Genomic DNA, 19,298 nt, shown 5'->3' on the forward strand with positions numbered 1-19,298 from the left:
GCCTTTTCCACAGTTAACCCATGGAGACACTTCTGTTACCATCAAGGAGAATTATGGACTAAACCAGTGAAAACATACTCTCTTTCCTCCACAACCTTCCAATAGATCCTTCTTTCTAAACTTGTTTGCATCAGTCTGATCTCTTCCCACAAATTGTGGGATTGCACAAGACAGCAAGTTGTGCAGTTTTTTTTTTAACTGGCTATACAATCAGGAACCCTTGTACCCCCACAACTGCGCACCTGGTAGAGGTCATTTCTCATGTTAATGATGTCATTGTAATTCAAATCGGGCATCACTTCCAGGAGGTTTTTCACCAGATCTCTATGAAGGTGGATAATTGCTAAATGAAGGACACTGAAACAAACAAAACAACAGATTAACAAATTCACACTTATTACAAAAGTTTCAAGACTTTGCTGTAGATCTGACTGAATTCTGATATAAGCACTTTAACTACTAGAGATAATGATTCCAACACTAAGTACAAAGACCTCAAATGAATCCCACCACTGGGAAAAAAACAGGTCAGAAGATAACTGTTTAACCCTTCAATCACAAAAGCAAACTCAGGATGGCTTTTGCTGGCCTCAGCATTACTTTAGTACTAGGCTAATATACAAAATGTGCAGCACAAAACAATTGTTTCAGAAATCCTCTGATTCTCTGCTGGTTTGCTGTTTTTTCATATTTTGAATTATGCAGCAGATAAACACTTCTTACTGTGAAAACCTTCCTGCATAATTTCCACAAGCCTCTCCGGTACCAAAGCAGATTTTCCCTTATGGGTTTCCCCAGATCTGTGGGTTTTTCTTTATTTCATTTTCAAACAGAAACATGAAGAAGGACTCAGGCCCAGTGACTAACAACCACAGGATTTGCAACAGTGGCCAGAGGCATCATGCCAAAAAAGCACCTGTTTTGAGACATGAGTGACTGCATAGCAAGTCACTTTACTTCTCCTGGGTTAATGCAATGGCCCTCCTGTGCTCTTCTCCAAAGGCAGGTCCCTCACCACCAGCGAGTAGCTGGACACAACATGACACCAGGAAAAAGCCGGCTGTGAATCCATCACCCCTGTCCCACAGAGCTCCATTTGCCTTGCTACCTTAGGACTTCACTTGAAAATCATGGCCTTTGAAACATACCCTGCCAAGCCTTTGTTGGCAGATGCTGGCCAACTTCTAGACTCATCTTTTAGCAAGTTGCTGCTGACACAAAATAGCAGCACAGGACATGTGGTGTGTCTGTTAAAGCACTCCAGAAACACCTGAACAGTCTCACATTTACATTTTTGTCAGAAAAATAAAAAGGAAGTTCCATGCCATTCAGGGCAAGGAATCATCCTGAAATGAGATGGAGAGCAGTCAAAACCAGAAGATATTTCAAAAAACAGGAAAAGATAATTTACAAACCAAAGTCATCCTTAAAGGGCATTTTTTATTGATTCTATCTACTTCTACTGGAAGTATCATGGCACCTTCCCTCCTTCAAATCTTCCGTGCTGTACAAACAGTCCCACCATTATTGGAAAAGTGCTGTTTCTCTGCTCTGATAGATGCTTTTTATTATGCTCTGTATCATGCTGACATTTTATTTCCAAATCTCAGTACAGACACACATTTGTTCTTCTCCTGCTTTTAGTTCTTGTTTCAGCAGCAAGTATTTTAATCTTACCATACCATTATATGTGATGCTGCTGACTAGCCCACAAAAGGTCAGTTCAATTTTGTAAACATTCTTACATGAAAAAATGCATTTAAGTACCACTGTAGAGCCATCAGATATCTACAGAGCAGTGGTACTGATATAAATACAGTCACAGCCAGTGTTAGAGTGTCCACTGTAAATGCACACTAATCATAGGTTTCTGGGTTCTGTCTCAAAGCCATAAATTGCTGACTGCAAAGTTTTTTGAAAGGCTTAAGCAAAAACTTTGTAGTTGCCATATAATTTTAACTATTAAAGTGACAACCACAGCAATTTATTAATTAATTTTGACCTTTTCTTCTCCCCCAAGAGAGCTGGAAGACAATCACCAAAGCTTCACCTTGTTAAAAAGTTATGAAGTAATACAGATGTGTATGATGCTCACAGAATAAATCCATCTCAGGAGAAAGGGAACGTGAATTTGAGCCTCAGATACTTGCAGGTAGCTCTTGATCCAGCAAGAAAACAACTATTCATTACAATTCTAAGAAGTATTTTAACTTAGTTAAAATGTCCTGCAAGTCTAAATCTGAGAAGCACATTTTTGGTATTTAAATGCAGGGCCTACTTTCTCAATACTCCTCTAACTCCCCCCTTTCTTTTCTTAAAGACAGAAGCTGTACTGTCCATAGTGCTTACAGATTTTTTTGCTAGCTCCCAGCTCCTTCATATTCCTGCTTATCTCAAAGCAGACAGTAGGTTTCCAGTTGGAAAGCAAAGCTTGTAAAGTAGCTCTCTCCAATTGTGCAGTCCTCTGTCTGTAATCTGAGGCCTATTTTCACTGAAAATGGAGTAAAAATGGTAACATTTCTCAGAGTAATCGAACAGTGGGATACAGGTCTCGGTCATTTGAAATTTTCCTTCTAGATAGACACCTTGAGGCTTATCTGGCTTCTACTGTTCAAAACACTACAATTTAAGGAAATGTAGGTGATTGCACAGGGCTTTCCAGCTAAAAAGTGAGGATGTGATAGTTTCACTTGGTTATGCAAGAGATTATCTTTGTATTTGTTCAGAACCCTTCTGCTGAATTTAGTTTTAAATAACTACTGATCATTAGTTCCTCACAGTACTTCACTCCGAGTTCCACAGAATCTGCATGGCTGTAACAAAACAGATTTCCACTCCAGCTCACATTATGGAAAGAATGATACGCAAATATTAGCAGCCAAGTCTGCCACAAACATCTGTACAATCCCTTGGAAGACAACCAACAGTACAGTACCGATGTAAGCAAGAGCAAAATAATGTTCTCTGGAAAGAACTTGGTGTCAGTGGGAGAAATGCAGTATGGACCTTCCAGCTATTGTTTCTACATTTCCTGAAGCACCTGTATTTCTACATCTACCTGAAGCATCCTATGAAGACTTAAGGACTTGTATGGAATAAAAATCAGGGCACTCTCCTTCAGCATCAAGCTGAGGGTCCCCATACACTGTGTATCATGATGCAAGCACAGCAATTCACACTCGGTCAAGATTTTAAGTAAAAAAATCACAACATGCTCAACATACCCTCAATGACCAGATTATTTTCTGACAGATCAATGAAGTTTATATTGTACATGACTTCTTCACAAATGAAAGAAAAGTGTCTAAATCATAGCTGTACCTCTCCCAAACAGCAGAAAGGAGAAGTGGCACCTTCAGTGACTGGCACCCATGAGGGACAGAACAAATTGATTGCACCATTCTGCCCTCAAACCAATTGGTTTCAACCCAGCAAGCGCAGTGTGGTCAACTCACTTGTCCCCATTATCATCCTGGACAGCGGTGAGATGGCGCTGAGCTGCCAACAGCATCTTCACGTCCCCAGTTACAGCATAATCGAAGAGAGCGTTGCAGTGGCGCCTGGCAAGCTGCATGGCCTTCTCCAGGAACAGAGCATCTGCAACACAAAGTTCCCTCTTCATCAGCTCAGTTGTTTTCCTTGGAACACCACCTACTTTGAGAAGCACTTGTGCTGTCACAGAAATACAAAGTGCAGACCACCAAGCATTGTTCACTGCTTCACTGAGGTGGTTGTTAATTTCTTCTGAGAGGTAAGGACAGAGGGAATGAATGCCTGGGAAGGAAAACTAGGTGCATGCTGAGCATTCAGGCAGCAGGAACCCTGAGAACAGTCAAATCTAGAAGCTCCCTCTGGTTTGGCTGGCACTGAATTAACAGCACTGTTGTGTGTAATGAGACAAAAAAGAGCAGAACTTGGATCTGGAACTTGCAGGTCTGAGTAGTTTTGCCTTGAGGAAGCTGAGGCACGGGAAGCCTAAGTGACCCATCAAATATTGCAGAGAAGCTCAGAGAAAAGCTGTGGAATAAATGCAGGGCTTTGCACTCCTTCTCCGACTCAAATCATGCAGTCTAGCCTGCTTTAAAGCAGCAGCACAGAGAGTCTGTTCTTCTGTTTAAAACATTGCACTTCTTACAATGCTTAATATTTGTATCCTGATTTTAGAATTATAAAATGGACAGCCACTGAGACTTCAAAAAGCAGAAGTTGTTATGGTGGGGTGGCAAAAGGGAGAAATGGAAGAAAAGAAACTCATTTGCGGAAAAATAACTTCAGCTGCTCGGTCAATACTTCTGTGGTTCTGTATCAGCAAGAAACTAGTGAAAATGAAACAGATGAGCTCTGAAACTACAGCGTCATTCTGTGAAGCAGTATCATCTGAAACCAGCTGGTATTTTAAACAGTTTCATGTTTCTGTAAAACCTTGTAAGGTTGGGAATTACAAAGTGCAAACAAGTACAACAGACTGTGTCATTTAAAGCACACATGGGGAGACAATAGCCAGGATTTCCAGCCACATAAAACCAGGCATTTAGACCAGGTCAGAAACGTGTCCCTGATGAACACGTCACTGCTGTAAGGCAAAGACTTACTCAGCTATCCATGAAATTTATTGTTCTGGCAAGTACATTCCTGTGGCTGCTATACTATGTGCCTGGGATGATGGATTTATATTTGCTATTTACCACTTAACACCAAATGTATTATATTCAGAATACATATTCAGGTTAAAGTGTGTTAAGCAATTCAGTCTTTTCTTGTTATACACATTTCCAAAGATCAAAGAACTGGATGCTGAAACTCCCTGGTTTTCCATATCAAACACACAGGACAGATATCCTTCAAAATATTATATGTATCTTTTAGTCTAATAACCAAATGATCTAGCCTGAAGTAGCTATTTTATGGAGCCTCTTCTTCTGCACCAATTCTCTGTATAATCTGGAGCTAGAAATTGCCTCCTTTCATGCCATGATAATAGATTAAAAAAAAAATAAAAAAGGTCAGCTTCCTGCCTACAATATTAATTGCTTAGAAAACATGTAAACAATTCAGACCCCCTTCTTCATGACAGCTAAATGGACATTGTTATTTCTTCATATCAGGACAAGATTTTGTTCTCTGAACCAGTCATGGGATTTATCACAACTGAAACTACAAACAACAGGTTGCTTCAGCACCATCCATTCTCAGATCACAAGAAACTATACCTTGGAGGTGTTTACAGCTACAAACCATATCCTGTGCCACTTTGGATTTTCAAGCCACAAGTTTCTAGTGCTGTTAATAGCAAGTGTCAGACAGGGCTGGGCTGACACACTCAAGGTAATGTGCTCTCTCCCTGGTCTAGGGAATAACAAAAGTGGTCTAGACCATGTTGCACTTGGTAACAATCAGAACCAAGACATTCCTTTGTGCTCAATTCCTACCCATTACCATGTCTCTCTAGTCCAACTACTGTTTTTCTATTTTATGCTAAGCATGATTACTCAAATCCTTTAAAAAAGTGTCCATCAACTGTTTAAAAAAAATCCAGGAAACGCACACCTTGCTGACTGGGAAAGGGTGATTTGTAGTCTTTATATATTTTAGAACTGTGCTGCTAAACCAGTTCTGTTGACTACCCTTGCCTTCCTCCTCCTTTCATTTTGTTCCCTGAAATAAAAAGATAAAACCCCTTACAACAGTATTAAAATAGAAAGATAAAAAAGCAGTTCTTTATTTGAAGCTTCCAGGTGTGTCCATAATAATGGGCTGTGGGCACACCCAGTAACAGATTTCTACAGTTTTTCTAAGTTTAACAAATTATCCTATCTAACAAACATTGCCCAGGTAGGAGAGTGTGGGAATCCAGGGCTTCCCTCTGGCTGCCCTGGCAGGTCTGGGACCCTGGCAGGGGTCAGGAACCCCCCTGTACAGAGCCCCGAGAGACACTGTCTGTGATCTCTGTCCATGGAGAGGAGTTTTCAATCTTACAGGATGAATTACAAGCTCTGAGTGTTTGATATGAGTAATAATTAAGCGTGGCATGGGAGCAAAAGTAAAATTTTAGGTTTCTAGATTAGGGGTTCAGAGGGGACAAGGTGGAGGAAATTGGGTGTGTTTTGTCCTTTTCCTCCTTCTTCATGCCCTCCATGTTTCACTGTAGTGTTGGCATTTTTCTATTGGTTTAGGCTGGGGACACGCTGTTCAACGTAGATGACAGATATTGGCACGTTATTGTAAATATAGCACAGGTAGTTTCTGGTATATAATGTTTGTAACATCCCCCTGAGGGGCAGAGCCCCACACGCTGCCCTGCAGGACAGACCTGCGGCAGGGCAGCAGAACATGTTAGAGATAAGCAAAAATAAACAACCTTGAAAACAGCACAGACGAATTATGGCTTCTTCTTTGGCAACGGGGCAGAAAGACAGAGACTTTCTACAATCTCGGAATCATCAATACCCACAGATTCCGACAGGAGAGCTGTTGGTTAGGTAATTTTTCCCCCAGGTACTGCCCCACTGAAGTTGATCCAGGGCTTCTTTGCCCCACTTCCTGTTATGCCTTCTAATATTCTAATTGGAAAACAAAATGTTCTTCCTGTAGGTCCTCTACTTGAAAGTAAGACTAAACACTACTTCAGGAGTGTGTTAGAAGGTTAGCTTGTTACTTTAAAATCTAAGAGGAAGGGTAGGAAAAATACCAGGAACTGTATAGCCATATATTAATGGTCTACAAAGCTACAAATATAGGAAAAATACATAAAAGCAAAAATTTTTAGGCACTAGTTTGATGTGTAACACTTTGCTACTGCAGCTATTTTACTGTGTATTGGCGAAATGTAAACAGGTCCCTTAACATTTGAAGTTCAAACCAATAATGCTACTTTGCACACAGTTCAACAGTGTTGCAGGGAAGACCTACTGCAAGTCACTAACATCTGTTAACTCGTCCACTAAAGTCTCTCAAGTATCAAAAGCGAAGTCAACTGCTGAGTTATATTCCCTCTGCCTTCACTGCTTGCAGCTTCCTTCCTCACACAAGTTTATTCAAAGGCAGTATACATGCTCAGCAGGCAAAGCTGTCTCATCTCCTTGCATGACAAGCAGAAGCTCAAGTGTCCCAGTGGCAGTAGAAAGGTGGAAAGTTACCTGCAGAACTAGGTATAGGGACAGACCTTAGCTCTTGGGGAATTTTCATGTTCTGAAAACAGCAAGCAGACATTTTGGAGTTTCCAAACCTTTAATGCTTGCTTTGCAGTACTGCAGTTTGATTTACCCTAAATACATTTATTGCTCACTTACCCCGCCACCTGCAATCTGCTTCGCTTGCTTCCGTTTTACAGGAAAAAACAGAATCCTCCTTTTTCTCATCAACAGCAGACGTTCTGCACTCAGTCCTCTCCACGGCTTCCGCCTTCACGTCACATTTCATGTCCCATTGGTCATTTTGTTTATCACAGCTCTTTCTGTCTTGTTCAGCTGTGCAATTTGATAGACCTTCTAACAATAAGCAGAATCATTAATGTTCAGTACTGTTGCTTTTTATAATACAAATGATAAAACTCAACTAGACAAAACCAAACCCTGAAAAATGAATATAAAAATTTACTTCAGTGTAAAACTTAGCACTAAACTCACAAATCATAATATTCCACATGCCAACATACATGGACAGACACAGTGATGTGACTTGCTCTAAAGTGATGTTAAGTCTTTGACAGCCTCTACTTTAGAAATAAACTTTTATATATTACAACAGATTTACCTCTCTTTTCATGGTACAAGAATGTAAGTCTAAAGTACTCACACAAAATCTAGCAGAATTACTCAGACACATTTTTTTTCCCCTAACAGCAAATTCATCCCCAAGACTCTGAAAGCGTCTATGGAGTAATCAACATGTACATCTGAAATTATCTTCCTATTTTAGGAAGACAAGAGCGTCCTTATTATTAACTTAATCTTTTCCATTGATCTCTCTGGGCTACAGGGTAGTACCAGACTGTGGCAACAAAGGAAGATGCATTTTCTGTGGGCTAGCCCTTGGGTCATCTGTAATCAGCACATTCAAGCAAGCAAGAGGGCTGGTGGAGGGGTTTTAGTCACTGCTGCTCAGGACTGCACAGTAAAAAGGAACTACCCTTGGAGAGGAAAAAAGAGAAGCAGGGCAGTATAGGCTACACAAACCCCTCTGCTGCCAGAGGTTTGAGAAGAGGCCCTCTCCAGCACGCTGAGCTAGACCTGCCTGACACTTTGGCTCATACTGTAGAAGAAAATACAGGTCAAGCTCAACTGAACTGTTGGAAGAAAGACATTTATGCTGTTACCATGTTTCATGCCAGCATTGGACTTTGTTGTGCCAGGGAAATGCATCCCTCCAAAAGCAGAGTATCCGTATGAAGGAAAACTGAACCCTAAAGAAAGGAGAAAGATTAAGAATCAATAGTATTACATCCTAAAACAATGTGAACACCATCAAAAACATGAACCTAAAGAACTGAGTTTTTGTTTTCTGCACACCTTCTGCTTTACTTCATCCTATTAATTTTCCAGGCTAAAGGTGAGCTCTCCCCTACCCCTTCAAAAATCCAAAGAATTTCTAAGTGGTTGGATAGTGACTCTCTATCCCAACATCCATAACACCACACAAATGTAGCATCCCTATGTCTTTCCTCTAAAACTCAACTGAAACATCACAAGCTGCCTCTGTGCTTTTGAATCTTTGTGATTACAACACATTTGTATTCTGGTGTTATGCTATGCATGTGCTGCCAACCATACATGTAGCAATTTAAAAGCTGCTGCTCTATTCCCTGCTCTAAAAAAAAGGTTGTGGTTCAGGTGACATTTGCTGACCTATAGGTTTTTCTGCTGCAAGAACCAAAGCAATGCTCTCATGATCCTGCATATCAGATATACTCTGATTTCAGATAGAGCACAGTAGAAAATTTACTAAAGAATATCTCCAATTTTTTAACAGTACTTTGCACTAACAGGGTTAATTTGCCAAATTCCACTCGTGGTCCAAGAAACAATTCAGAACCTGTTTCATTTTAGACACCCAAAATGATAGTTAACTGAGCTGTCTCATGAATGTCAGTGCCTCCAAGGCCCTAGGACACAACAAAGCTTCCAAAGTGGGAAGGCAAACGAGATGATGAAGTGTTTAGAACAAGGAGATGCTTGACTGAACTGAGTAACAGTAGGATAAAGGCAACAGAGTCAGATCTCAAATGCCTAGGAGACAAAATCCTCTTTACATTTTAAAAGTCAGCATAAACATCTGTCCTGCTCTCAAAATACAGCCCTTTTCCCTCTTTGCCCAAAACTGCTGCCTTACCAGAGCCAGCACTGCCACCTGCCCCTCCATACATGCCACCACCTCCGGTGCCACCGCCTCCACCATAGCCATCGGAGAAGTTCGGCATGAGCTTCTGTCGCTTCCTTTGCACTTCTTCTTTATCTGGGATAGAAGGAACAGAGAGAATAGGGAGTCAGTCCTGCTGGTGGCAGGCACACAGGGTGTGCATACAGAAAGCATCACTACAGTTACTGGTTTATAAAGGAGGATGCGGAGTGTGATAGAAGAGTCAACTCTCCTCAAGCTGCAAATAGCAGAAAATCTTTGTATGTACTGGAGCAGAGAGAATTCCTCTGAGAACAAGCCAGTACCAAGTCCTCAGTCAGACCAGCAGCATCGCTTGAGCCTGCTTGGTCTCTTCAGCCATGTCACTGCCTTGTGCTCAGACTCAGGGGACACATGCAGAGATGTCTTGGGGGGCTCAGAGCTTCCTTCAAAAGTGTCTCGTGTACTTAAAGCTCTGGAGATCAGTGGTCCCAAAATTCTTCTATGTCTAAGCCAAGTCATGAATCAGCACAAGTGATCCAAACCCCAAAATGGTCAAAGAAAATTTGCCTTTGGGAAATATAAGTACAGGCTCTTCTTCCAAGCAAATCTACGTCAGAAATTGAGCCTTATCAGAGGATCACAAGGCACTTTTGAGTTTCAACAGTGCAGAGTACCTGTAGTGCCCTTTCAAGTTTTGTTTAAGGGATGGCAAGAAATGGTGAAAATTATTTACTTAAAATACCAGCCAGTAACAGCCACTAGAACAAAGAGAACTTTTTTTCAGGCAGGGACATATTGCTGTCATACCATGCTGAGTAGCAGGAAAAAAAAAATAGCCTAAATTTATTTAATAGTATAAGTACAAAATAAGACTTAGTACCCCTGGAAAACAAAACACAAACATTTAGAAAGGACTATCCCAATGACTGGGGAAAGTGAAAATGTCATGACAAGAGCTATAAAAATAGGGATACAAACATTACATGGGTTAAAATCCAGTAGAACTGTTGAGAAAAGAATGAAATATCATTTACTTATTAAACCATCTAGTAGTTTTCAACAGCCATACAACAAAAAGAAATTTCATGCACAGGCACATCAGTCAGTGCATCAGATGAGACAGCTGAATACATGAGACAGCACACTGACAAAGCCACGTGCATTGTTTCTAGGTACACATGATGTTTAAGTATGTATGCATGCACATATCAGGCATACTCACACTGACGAGGAGAGAAAACCCTAGAGAGCAATCTAGTCAGAGAAACACAAAAAATCCACATACATGGGTCTGAGCTTGTGGGAACATTTGCAACAAGGGAAAAATATAGTTCCTAAATGGTAATTTAATTGTAAGGTTGTATAGGGGATCTGAAAATGCACATAATTTAGAATTAATTTTACTCAATTAAGAGGCACATAAAAGAGGTTTGCTTCAAATCTGGTAACTTCGCTCTGCAGCTGAACACTTCACTTCCCTTAACACTTGTGCAAGAGGTTCCTGAAATCATTACCAAGAAGAAACCCTCTGGAAACTCTGGGAGCTTTGTCAATTCATGCTTTGTGCTGTTTTATTCTAATAGTTGTGAGGTAGAATCACTTGGACCACCACCACTCCCTCCTCAACTGTCCTGAGTCTCTCACCACTAATGCACATTTATTTTAGAGTCTTTGACAGGGAATTGATTTCAACACAGCTCTACCTTAGGCACAGAAAACATTCAAAGTTAGAATTCAGTAGTGTAACCTGCAGGCAGGTAAATTGCTAAGCAGAAAGATAATCTTAATACAATGAAACACCAATTATGACTTGGCCCTCAAGGCATTTCCATATCATCAACATGATTGGTATTTAAAACCATGACTGCCAATGTCATTCCCATCAAACATTTCAAATAGACTTCAAAGGGCACAGATCTGCTGATTAAACTCCTTTTCACCAATAATTTAGAAAGTAGGTCCAATACTGACTCTTCTGATAAGCAACTAAAATTTTAAACAAGAGATTGAAACAGCACTTTACCTGCTCACACGAGAAATGTCTTGGGCTTACTAAACTAGTACAGGCAATTGGAAAATACAGAAACATCAGTGGCAATGGCATGATGATAAAAGGTGAGAACTGCAAAATATGTGCCTTTTCCACCAGGTACCAAACAGGCTGTGGTTTAGGGTTTCATCTGAAAGTACTGACAGTAAAATCTCTTCAGGTATTATCTGGCAGAAGCTCAGAGGAAGAGTGCCATCTACTGTATGGACAGGCATGTGTGCATATAGGGAATCTGCAAGGAAAAAGCCCCTCTTGGAAAATACGCATGGATTTATTGCCTACCAGTCCTACAACACCACTGATAAAACCCATTATAAACTTACCACACTGCATATTGACTCTGCCCAAAACAAGGAGGCAAATATATTTTCTAAAAATAACAACTAAAACAAAAAATTCCTCATTAAACCACTTCTATCTTATTAAAAACATTCCGAGAGACCCTACAGTTTCCATTCCCAATCTGCAGAACAGGCTTAATGAGTTACCTTTGATTTCTGGATAGTAGAGAAAAGGCTTTGGTTCGCTTGTTTCTAGATCAGATTTCCTACGCAGTTGTACAAACACAGATGCTGGCTTTGTGATATTGACATCTCGGTATTTGGGTGTTTTGAACACAATAGCAAACTGCGAAGGAAACAAAGACAAACATATCTGTCACAGAGCATGGCTTTTGACAACTTGGCTTTTACATTTGCACTGTTTTGAAGGCATTGGTTTAGGGCTCGGGAGGCAAAAGTTCAGAGCAAAGGGCTATTACAACAATAAACTTTCGTTTTAGCTTTCAGTTTCACTTCTGAGGTTGACTCCTAAAGCCTTTTGGGAAAGACAGAACTGCCATGCTAAGTGCTACCACACCCCATATGTCAGTACTGCACTGTTTGTCCCCTCATCCTTTAGCATCTCTTCTGTGGCTTTCTCAGTGTGTTCACAGGAGCTCTCAGAGCTTTTATGTAGCCTATCCCATTTTACAGGGGGTGCATGTTAAACCAATGGGGCTTTCTCCTAATTTCCTTGAATTGTATTCCTAGTCACCTAACAGATATCATTAAAGAACCGTTAAGTTTTTATTATTATTAAGAAGCAAACAAAGAGGAGGTCAGTACAGGATACAGATACTTTTACATAATTTACAAACTATAATATAATCCTAGCTTACAGAGATAGGAGAATCATTAACAAAGGACAAATGCTCTGTTACTTACCTGTCTATGTACATCCGTAGGAGAAAAATCTCCAAAGCCTTCCCACATACCACCATTCTCATCCTCTTCATAGAAACGTATTTGAATGTCATCTGCAAAGAATGAAAGTGACACTCTGGGATGTTTGTGCATTTGTTTAACCTTTGGCTGTGGTTATTTCAGGTATCAACATGGTTACTTTTTGGCTGGATGAAAATACTACAAAATACATCAATTACCTTTATCTGTTTTATGAAAACAGCAGAAGTAACCCATTTTCGACATCAACTCTGCATCAGCCTAATCTTAATGACTTCACTGAAGTTGCTATTTACTGAGCTGTAAAAAGAGAACTAGGTTCACATCATCTTCCTATTCTAGGGTTATAAAACATTCCAGAGGAGCCTTATTTGGAACAAACATGTAAGGAGGGGAGAACTTGAAGTGTGAAATGTAGAAACCACCCTCTCTCCTCCAAAAGTTTCAGTTCAAAAAACTGTAGCAAAACCTGAAGTGCCACAGTTCAAGTTCCGCTTGCTGCTGGCAGAGTGCCATGGTGGAGCTGCAGCTGAGAGACCTGGGGGAGTGTGAGCCAGCAGCGTGGCAGCAGGGATCCTTCACCCTCCAAGCAGCACAGGCCAGAAACATGGCATTCGGCTTCTCTCCTCTGAACAAATTTTCTTTCATTCTCTTTCTATTTATTTATTTATATTTTTCGGAAAAGCATCTCACTGGTAAATTCCTTCCACAGCACTCCCATGAGAAAAAGCTAGAAAAAGCCTATTGTCTCTTAGGGTGACCGATGCAGGACAGGCTTCTGTAGCAGACAGACTGCTTCCCCTGGTGCCCCACCTGCTAGTCTCAAGACTGTGAACCAACACTTCAGTCCTGCTGTCCTGCATGCTCAAGTTCCTTCAGGCAGGAGGTTTCTGAAGGCAGTGAGGTCAGGGGAAACCCCAGTCTGGCTGAGGGGAAACCCCACCTCAGGGCTTCCACTGAGTCAGACATTTATTTATTTATTTTGTGCCTAAGAGTTATGTTTTATCTCAGTCCTCTTGATGGCAGAGGGCAGATGCACTATTAAAGGAAAATAGGTCTTTCAAAGTCCCTAAAAGCCCCCAAAGCTTCCTCTCTTCCTTAAGCGGTAGAAGAGCATTTAGAAGAAAGAGAGATGGAAAAGAACAGCCTGCACCAACAGAAAATGTCACGGTGGTTTTAACAACATGAGGAGGGACTGTTCCCAAATAGATGAGAACAGGGCACCCACTCTACCATGTAATCTACACTAGGGTGCCCCAAGTACTACCTGTAGCTGAAAAATATGAAGGATCTCCCTCACTCCCATCTTTTTCCTTAGCCCAAATATAACAAACCACATTTAACCATTATCTTCCAATAAAACCCCAAAGTATCCTAATCCATACTGCTGAATTCTCACACATTTAAAGCCATGAGCAGAGACTGAAAATGAACCTGTGAGATGTATCTGTTTACACTGAGTAACCTCTACCATAAGCATATACATAAAAATGAAGTTATTAGCAGCAGCGCTGAACACATTAGGCTCCCATCCATGGTTAATAGAGAATACTCACACTTGCTCTTCACAATCAGGAACTTAATAATAAATCAAAAACTTCAGAATAATTCAGAGCAGGTGTCAGTTAATGGAGTCAAACATCACCCTGTAAGCACCACCCCCCAAAATTCCAGAACACGCACAAGGGTAGAAACTTGAGAAGAACAAAGATGATCACATGGTCCCTGTGGAGGCACAAGAAGCTGAATTTGCTTTGCAATAGAATATTTGGATTTATTAAATCTCTGGACTGCTGCCTTGACTTCCAGAAAGGCTGAATGTTTACAAATCCTGCTGCACTATCAGAGTGGGACAACACTAAAGACTTTATGTGTACTCCAGATCAACACTCTGGTGTGCCTTACAATACTAATTACTCTTACCTTTCTGAACTTTGTCACAGAGCAGGTAAATCTCTTCCCCTCCTGTCACACACCCTGCTGTTCTGTCCATTCTTACAATTTTTAGGTTGGAGGCATTGGGAGCTTCTATTGGAAGGGAAGATGAAAAAAAATTGCTTAGACAGTAACAGATTTAGACTTCAAAAAACACAACCAAGCACAACACAGAAATGCAATAGAAAGACAAGCTTCCAATACAACCTACCTGAATTTGTCTGTGTTTTCTTTAAACATGAATAAATCAAGGGCTTTTCATACGAAAGACAATTTCATATCTTCTAAGCTTTGACTGAACTGTGAACTACAAAATAAGGTCCCAGCTACTGCAGCACAATTACTGCATTAGCAAGGTAACCCAGCAGTGAACTGCATCCAGCACCCTGCACTAGTACTCATTTTATGACAACAGGGCTGTACAAGAGAATGTCAATTTTTCCTCCCTGCTTTCTGGCAGAGTGACACTCTTGAGAGCTGCTTCCTGTTTCCCCCTATCTACAGTGCTTTGCTTTACACTGTGGCTTACTTTTTTGGCCAGTGTACTGACAGTAATAAAAAAGCCAACCTCCACAGATCTCCATCAACAGACAACTACTGGTCCTCAAGACAGAACTATCATCTGACAAGTGAAAGCAGCTGTTACAGGCAAGTTATGCTACCACAAGTTATGTCTGTTCTGTGAAGGCTTGAATGGTGCCAATGAAGTGTTCAAAAAAACCCGCAAACAAAACTCAAGAAAAATCTTCTGAAGTTAGCAATTAAGAATTCATCTTGGGAGATCAGAAACTAGTAACTGACATCTGTGTAGCAACTTACAACAACAGAAACACGCACACACAATGTCACCTTTTTTTGTCTCCTTAGTTTAGGATGGAATTTTTGACCTAACTACATTTCCCAATTAAAAGCAAGGCACAGACTATAGTAGAACAGTTACATTTAGAACCTTTTGATCTGGACTTTGTCTTTAAAAAGCAATAATATAGACATGACTGATGCACAAATGAAAAAAAAAGGTACTTTTCCTGAGTCATTACAAAATGACTATCAAGAACATGGGAATCCACAGCCTCAGGAAGGAAAATTCAGGCAGCAGAAAGGGTTCAAGTAAGATGAGTCAGTATAATTTAACAGCATAAGGGAAAATATGAAGTGAAAAAATTCTCTTAGAAAAAAGACAAATAAAGGAACGCTCTAAAAAATACTGACAGATCTAAAAGAAATGGTTGCATTATCTTTCAAAATATGGGCAAGCAGATGGTCTGCAAAACTGAAAGGTGTCAAATTCTCAACAAATAAGTAAATTTTTTTCCTCATATCTCATGTAACAACACTTTGTCACAGACAACAACTGAAAACTCTGCAAAGTTCAAGCCGTTCTTATGGATATAACAGGAACTTACAAAATCCTCATAATAAAAGTGGCAGGATTAAACATGCTAACAGCAGAATAAAATCTTCCTCTGTGGCTTACATTGCCATTTATTAAAACAAGAATCATACTGTATGTACATGGACAGACATGGGGCTGATTATCCATGGGCTACTTGCTTGTTCTTCATCAAATACCAGGCATGCAGGGCTAGATGAGTCTATGTACAGGAATACCTACCTGTCATTTCTGTGTGTACAAAAGCCTGCTCCTAATTTAAAAAGTAATTAAAGCCAAATATACTTACTGCTGTCATATATTGCATCTGATATTACAGGATCGAGTCTCCGTGTGAAGCTGCCGTTGCTGTCGGGAAGGAAGGCTGTGAACATGAGCCGCACCACGCTGAGATCCATGTCCTTGGTCTGCTGTATGGCTGCCTGGCGGATGATTTCTCTTTCCCGTTCTGGAATTGACAGACAGAGGAATTAACACAGAGGGTAGGGCATCCTTAACAAAACAGAGAGAACAAACAAACATCCAAAGGCATGGATAGGGAGGAAATGTCTTCTTTTACATGGAGCATCCATTGGGTTTTCCCTTTCTATGCAGAGTGGAACAGCTATTCAAATTATACCGTGTTCATCTTGCAGTTTGTGCATCAGATCTTATTTAAGTTATATAATTAAAAGACAGAAAATTACTATTTTCTGCTCTCAATTTATAAAGGTTATGAAAAGGATGAAGGCCACCCCTAAGGACACCAGGATACCGGGTGTTAAGAGCAATGAAATGACAGCTGGCCCCTCTATACAGTACCTGGAAGCAATGCAGACCACAGGTTTTACAGCGATATGGGTGAGATGCAGCTGAATTAAACAGTGTTCTCAAAAGGAGGTCTCTAAGTAAATTAAGGATATCATGTCTTGCTGCAATAATGCAAAATTACTCTATTTAAGAGCTTAACATGCTTTTAAACAGGATAAGAACAATGGAATACAGGTGCAAAGGTTGGTACATGCAGCTGTGGAAGGAAGTCTCTACATTCTCAAGCATGCATTGACAGCAGAGTCCTTTCAGATTCCCTAAAACATGGCAACAGTGCACTACCTCTTAAAAGCACATAGACATTGGTTGTTGCCCTACACAAGGTTTTTTTCTAGCTATGAATCAATGCTTTCAGAGGCCCAGCCTGTTTTTAATAAAAGACCAATGAGAACCAGGTCATCATTTTCACGTACCAGTTAGCTGCCTGTCTTCACATCCTTCTGCCTGCAGATAGCTGAGTTCTGGATGCACCAGGAGTCCTGGGTTGTATCCCTTCTTGCAAGCATCTATCATGCGTGTTTCCAGAGTTTCTAACACCTTCTTCTTTGTGACATGAAGTATTCCAAGATTTGCAAACCTGCCAAATTTTGATTGGGGGAATGCTTTAGGCCAGACTGCAGCAGGCAGCCTTTCTCTTACCAGACAGAGCTCCATAACCCAAGCATACAGAAAGACTCTACAGGCTCACTTAGGTCCTATTAGTGTTTGAGGGAGAATTTTCCATCAAGAAAAATTCAGTCAAGATCACAAAACATGTAAAATGTGCACCATCATACGACAGCAATCATATGGGTGCACTTTCCTATGGCATAAGTAGTAATCTGTCAGGTTTCAGATTTCCTACTGGGAAAGCAATTTACAAAATGTTGGAAAATCTGGTAGTCACACTTTGTTTGCTGTGTCTTGCAATGACACTGATAAGTCATTCTGTGTGTCTGTTAAGCAGAGCAACTGCTCAGAGTATGCTCCATCTGTTGAAAACAGTTTGGAGAGCAAGCTAAGAGGCTGAAAACAGTGCAGTATTTTACAAATAAAATGTTTAAAGGAAGGCTCTGGTTATTCTGCAAGACACTTTGGATATCTATTTGAATGAAAATTTCCAAATACAAGGGGCATTTTTGTAAAACTCTGCTGGCATATTGAAAAATCAATTAGATTTGGAAGTATGAAAACAAGACAAGAACTCAATTTTCATGTGGGTCAAGTGAGGACAGGAAAGCTGGTTCTAAACATCTGATGAAAAACAAGACAGGTTAGAAAATGAGCCAAACTTTTCAAGATGAAAAGGAGCATTTGAAATAAAGCTATTTAAATTGTTGTGCGCGGTAAAGTCAGTGTAGTGGGCTTGGACATCAAAAGTTACAGTTTAAAAGAATCTCTCTCTCCCAACCTTCTCAGCTTTTTAAACTTCATCATCTTCACCAACAAAGACATTCTTGAGATCACAGAACTAAAACTCACAGCCAGCATGAAACCTGATCTAAGCCTCAAAACACGGTTGGGAGCTTCAGCTCCATTCACCGATATAAGCAATTATTCCTTCAAATTAAACAAGAACAGGCCAGCTACAATTTCATTACAGTCTTTCTGCTTTAAACTTTAAAAGTTTTACTTATGCAGTACTTTCATGTTTATATTTGTCTTGCATTAATTTCAAATTTACTAATCCTATTTTCTTAATGCTTTCCATTACATTCCTATTGACATGTTTCGATAAAAGTAAAATATTGATCAAAGAGCTAACAAAATGGTAACACTAATTTTAGTCCCTTCTCTGATCAAAACTCCTTGCATTTTAAAGAACGGATTTACAACACAAATTTAGACTGCACACCAAGAGATTAAAACTATACAAATTCTAAGTAAAAATTAGTTACTTAAATTTATTTAGCTTGCTTAGGGAAAATTCTACAAAGGTGAATGATAACCCCATTAAATTTTCTATTTATGATACAAAAAACCCAGAGATCAGGGCACACAGACAAGTGCTCCACAGAGCTGTCTCTTGGGCCTTTTTCTGTACTGCTTTTTATGGTCTTGATGCTTCCCTCACAGCTCAGTTTTCCAGAAGAGTTCCCAGACTTACCCTACAACCATGTCCTTGGGCCCTGCAATTACCGTGCACACTCCGTCTTCGCAGAATTTACCCACCAAGCTGTGAGCGTGCAAGTGGACGTATTTCCCATTAGTCACTAACTGGACAATTACTTTTGCAGGTCCAACATAATTGCAGATCTGTAAACAAATATGTTAAAAATGTGGGATAGTTTGCTTACTGGTTTTTAAAAATGGAATAAGTAATGATTCCAGGTTAGTCTTTTCTGTCAGTTACGTACAATCAAGTTTACATAGGAGAAATGTATATGCATTTCTTCATGAAATACAAATGGCAAACTAACTGTATCAGATCATCATGTTCTTTTGCAATTAAACGTGATGTGCAAATGACAGAAGCACTGACCAAAAAACCTAAAGGCAAGCCTCATCTGTTTCTTAAAACATGAATCTCACTTTTACATTCTGACCATTTAGTCCACACTGCTCTCCTTAA

At 40.1% G+C, this 19,298-nt stretch overlaps 1 protein-coding gene across 6 annotated transcripts in view; it reads right to left on the bottom strand.

The window, feature by feature from the left end:
* Positions 1-19,298, bottom strand: part of NFKB1 (nuclear factor kappa B subunit 1) — a 58,470-nt gene that overhangs the window by 9,929 nt on the left and 29,243 nt on the right. For 4 of the 6 annotated variants that reach the window (XM_030271664.4, XM_041715913.2, XM_030271663.4 and 1 more), the window contains exons 6-16: positions 18,834-18,982; positions 17,161-17,324; positions 16,227-16,385; positions 14,533-14,637; positions 12,592-12,683; positions 11,875-12,013; positions 9,328-9,450; positions 8,315-8,401; positions 7,290-7,487; positions 3,456-3,597; positions 243-357 (exon numbers count right to left, since the gene is read on the bottom strand). In XM_030271664.4, coding sequence (XP_030127524.4) covers positions 243-357; positions 3,456-3,597; positions 7,290-7,487; positions 8,315-8,401; positions 9,328-9,450; positions 11,875-12,013; positions 12,592-12,683; positions 14,533-14,637; positions 16,227-16,385; positions 17,161-17,324; positions 18,834-18,982 — 1,473 coding nt within the window. The remainder of the gene's footprint in view (positions 1-242; positions 358-3,455; positions 3,598-7,289; positions 7,488-8,314; positions 8,402-9,327; positions 9,451-11,874; positions 12,014-12,591; positions 12,684-14,532; positions 14,638-16,226; positions 16,386-17,160; positions 17,325-18,833; positions 18,983-19,298) is intronic. The other 2 variants (XM_041715914.2, XM_072928553.1) reach the window with 1 other exon arrangement.

This window comes from Taeniopygia guttata, chromosome 4 (genome assembly GCF_048771995.1).
Source record: "Taeniopygia guttata chromosome 4, bTaeGut7.mat, whole genome shotgun sequence".
In the NCBI taxonomy this organism is placed as follows: domain Eukaryota; kingdom Metazoa; phylum Chordata; class Aves; order Passeriformes; family Estrildidae; genus Taeniopygia; species Taeniopygia guttata.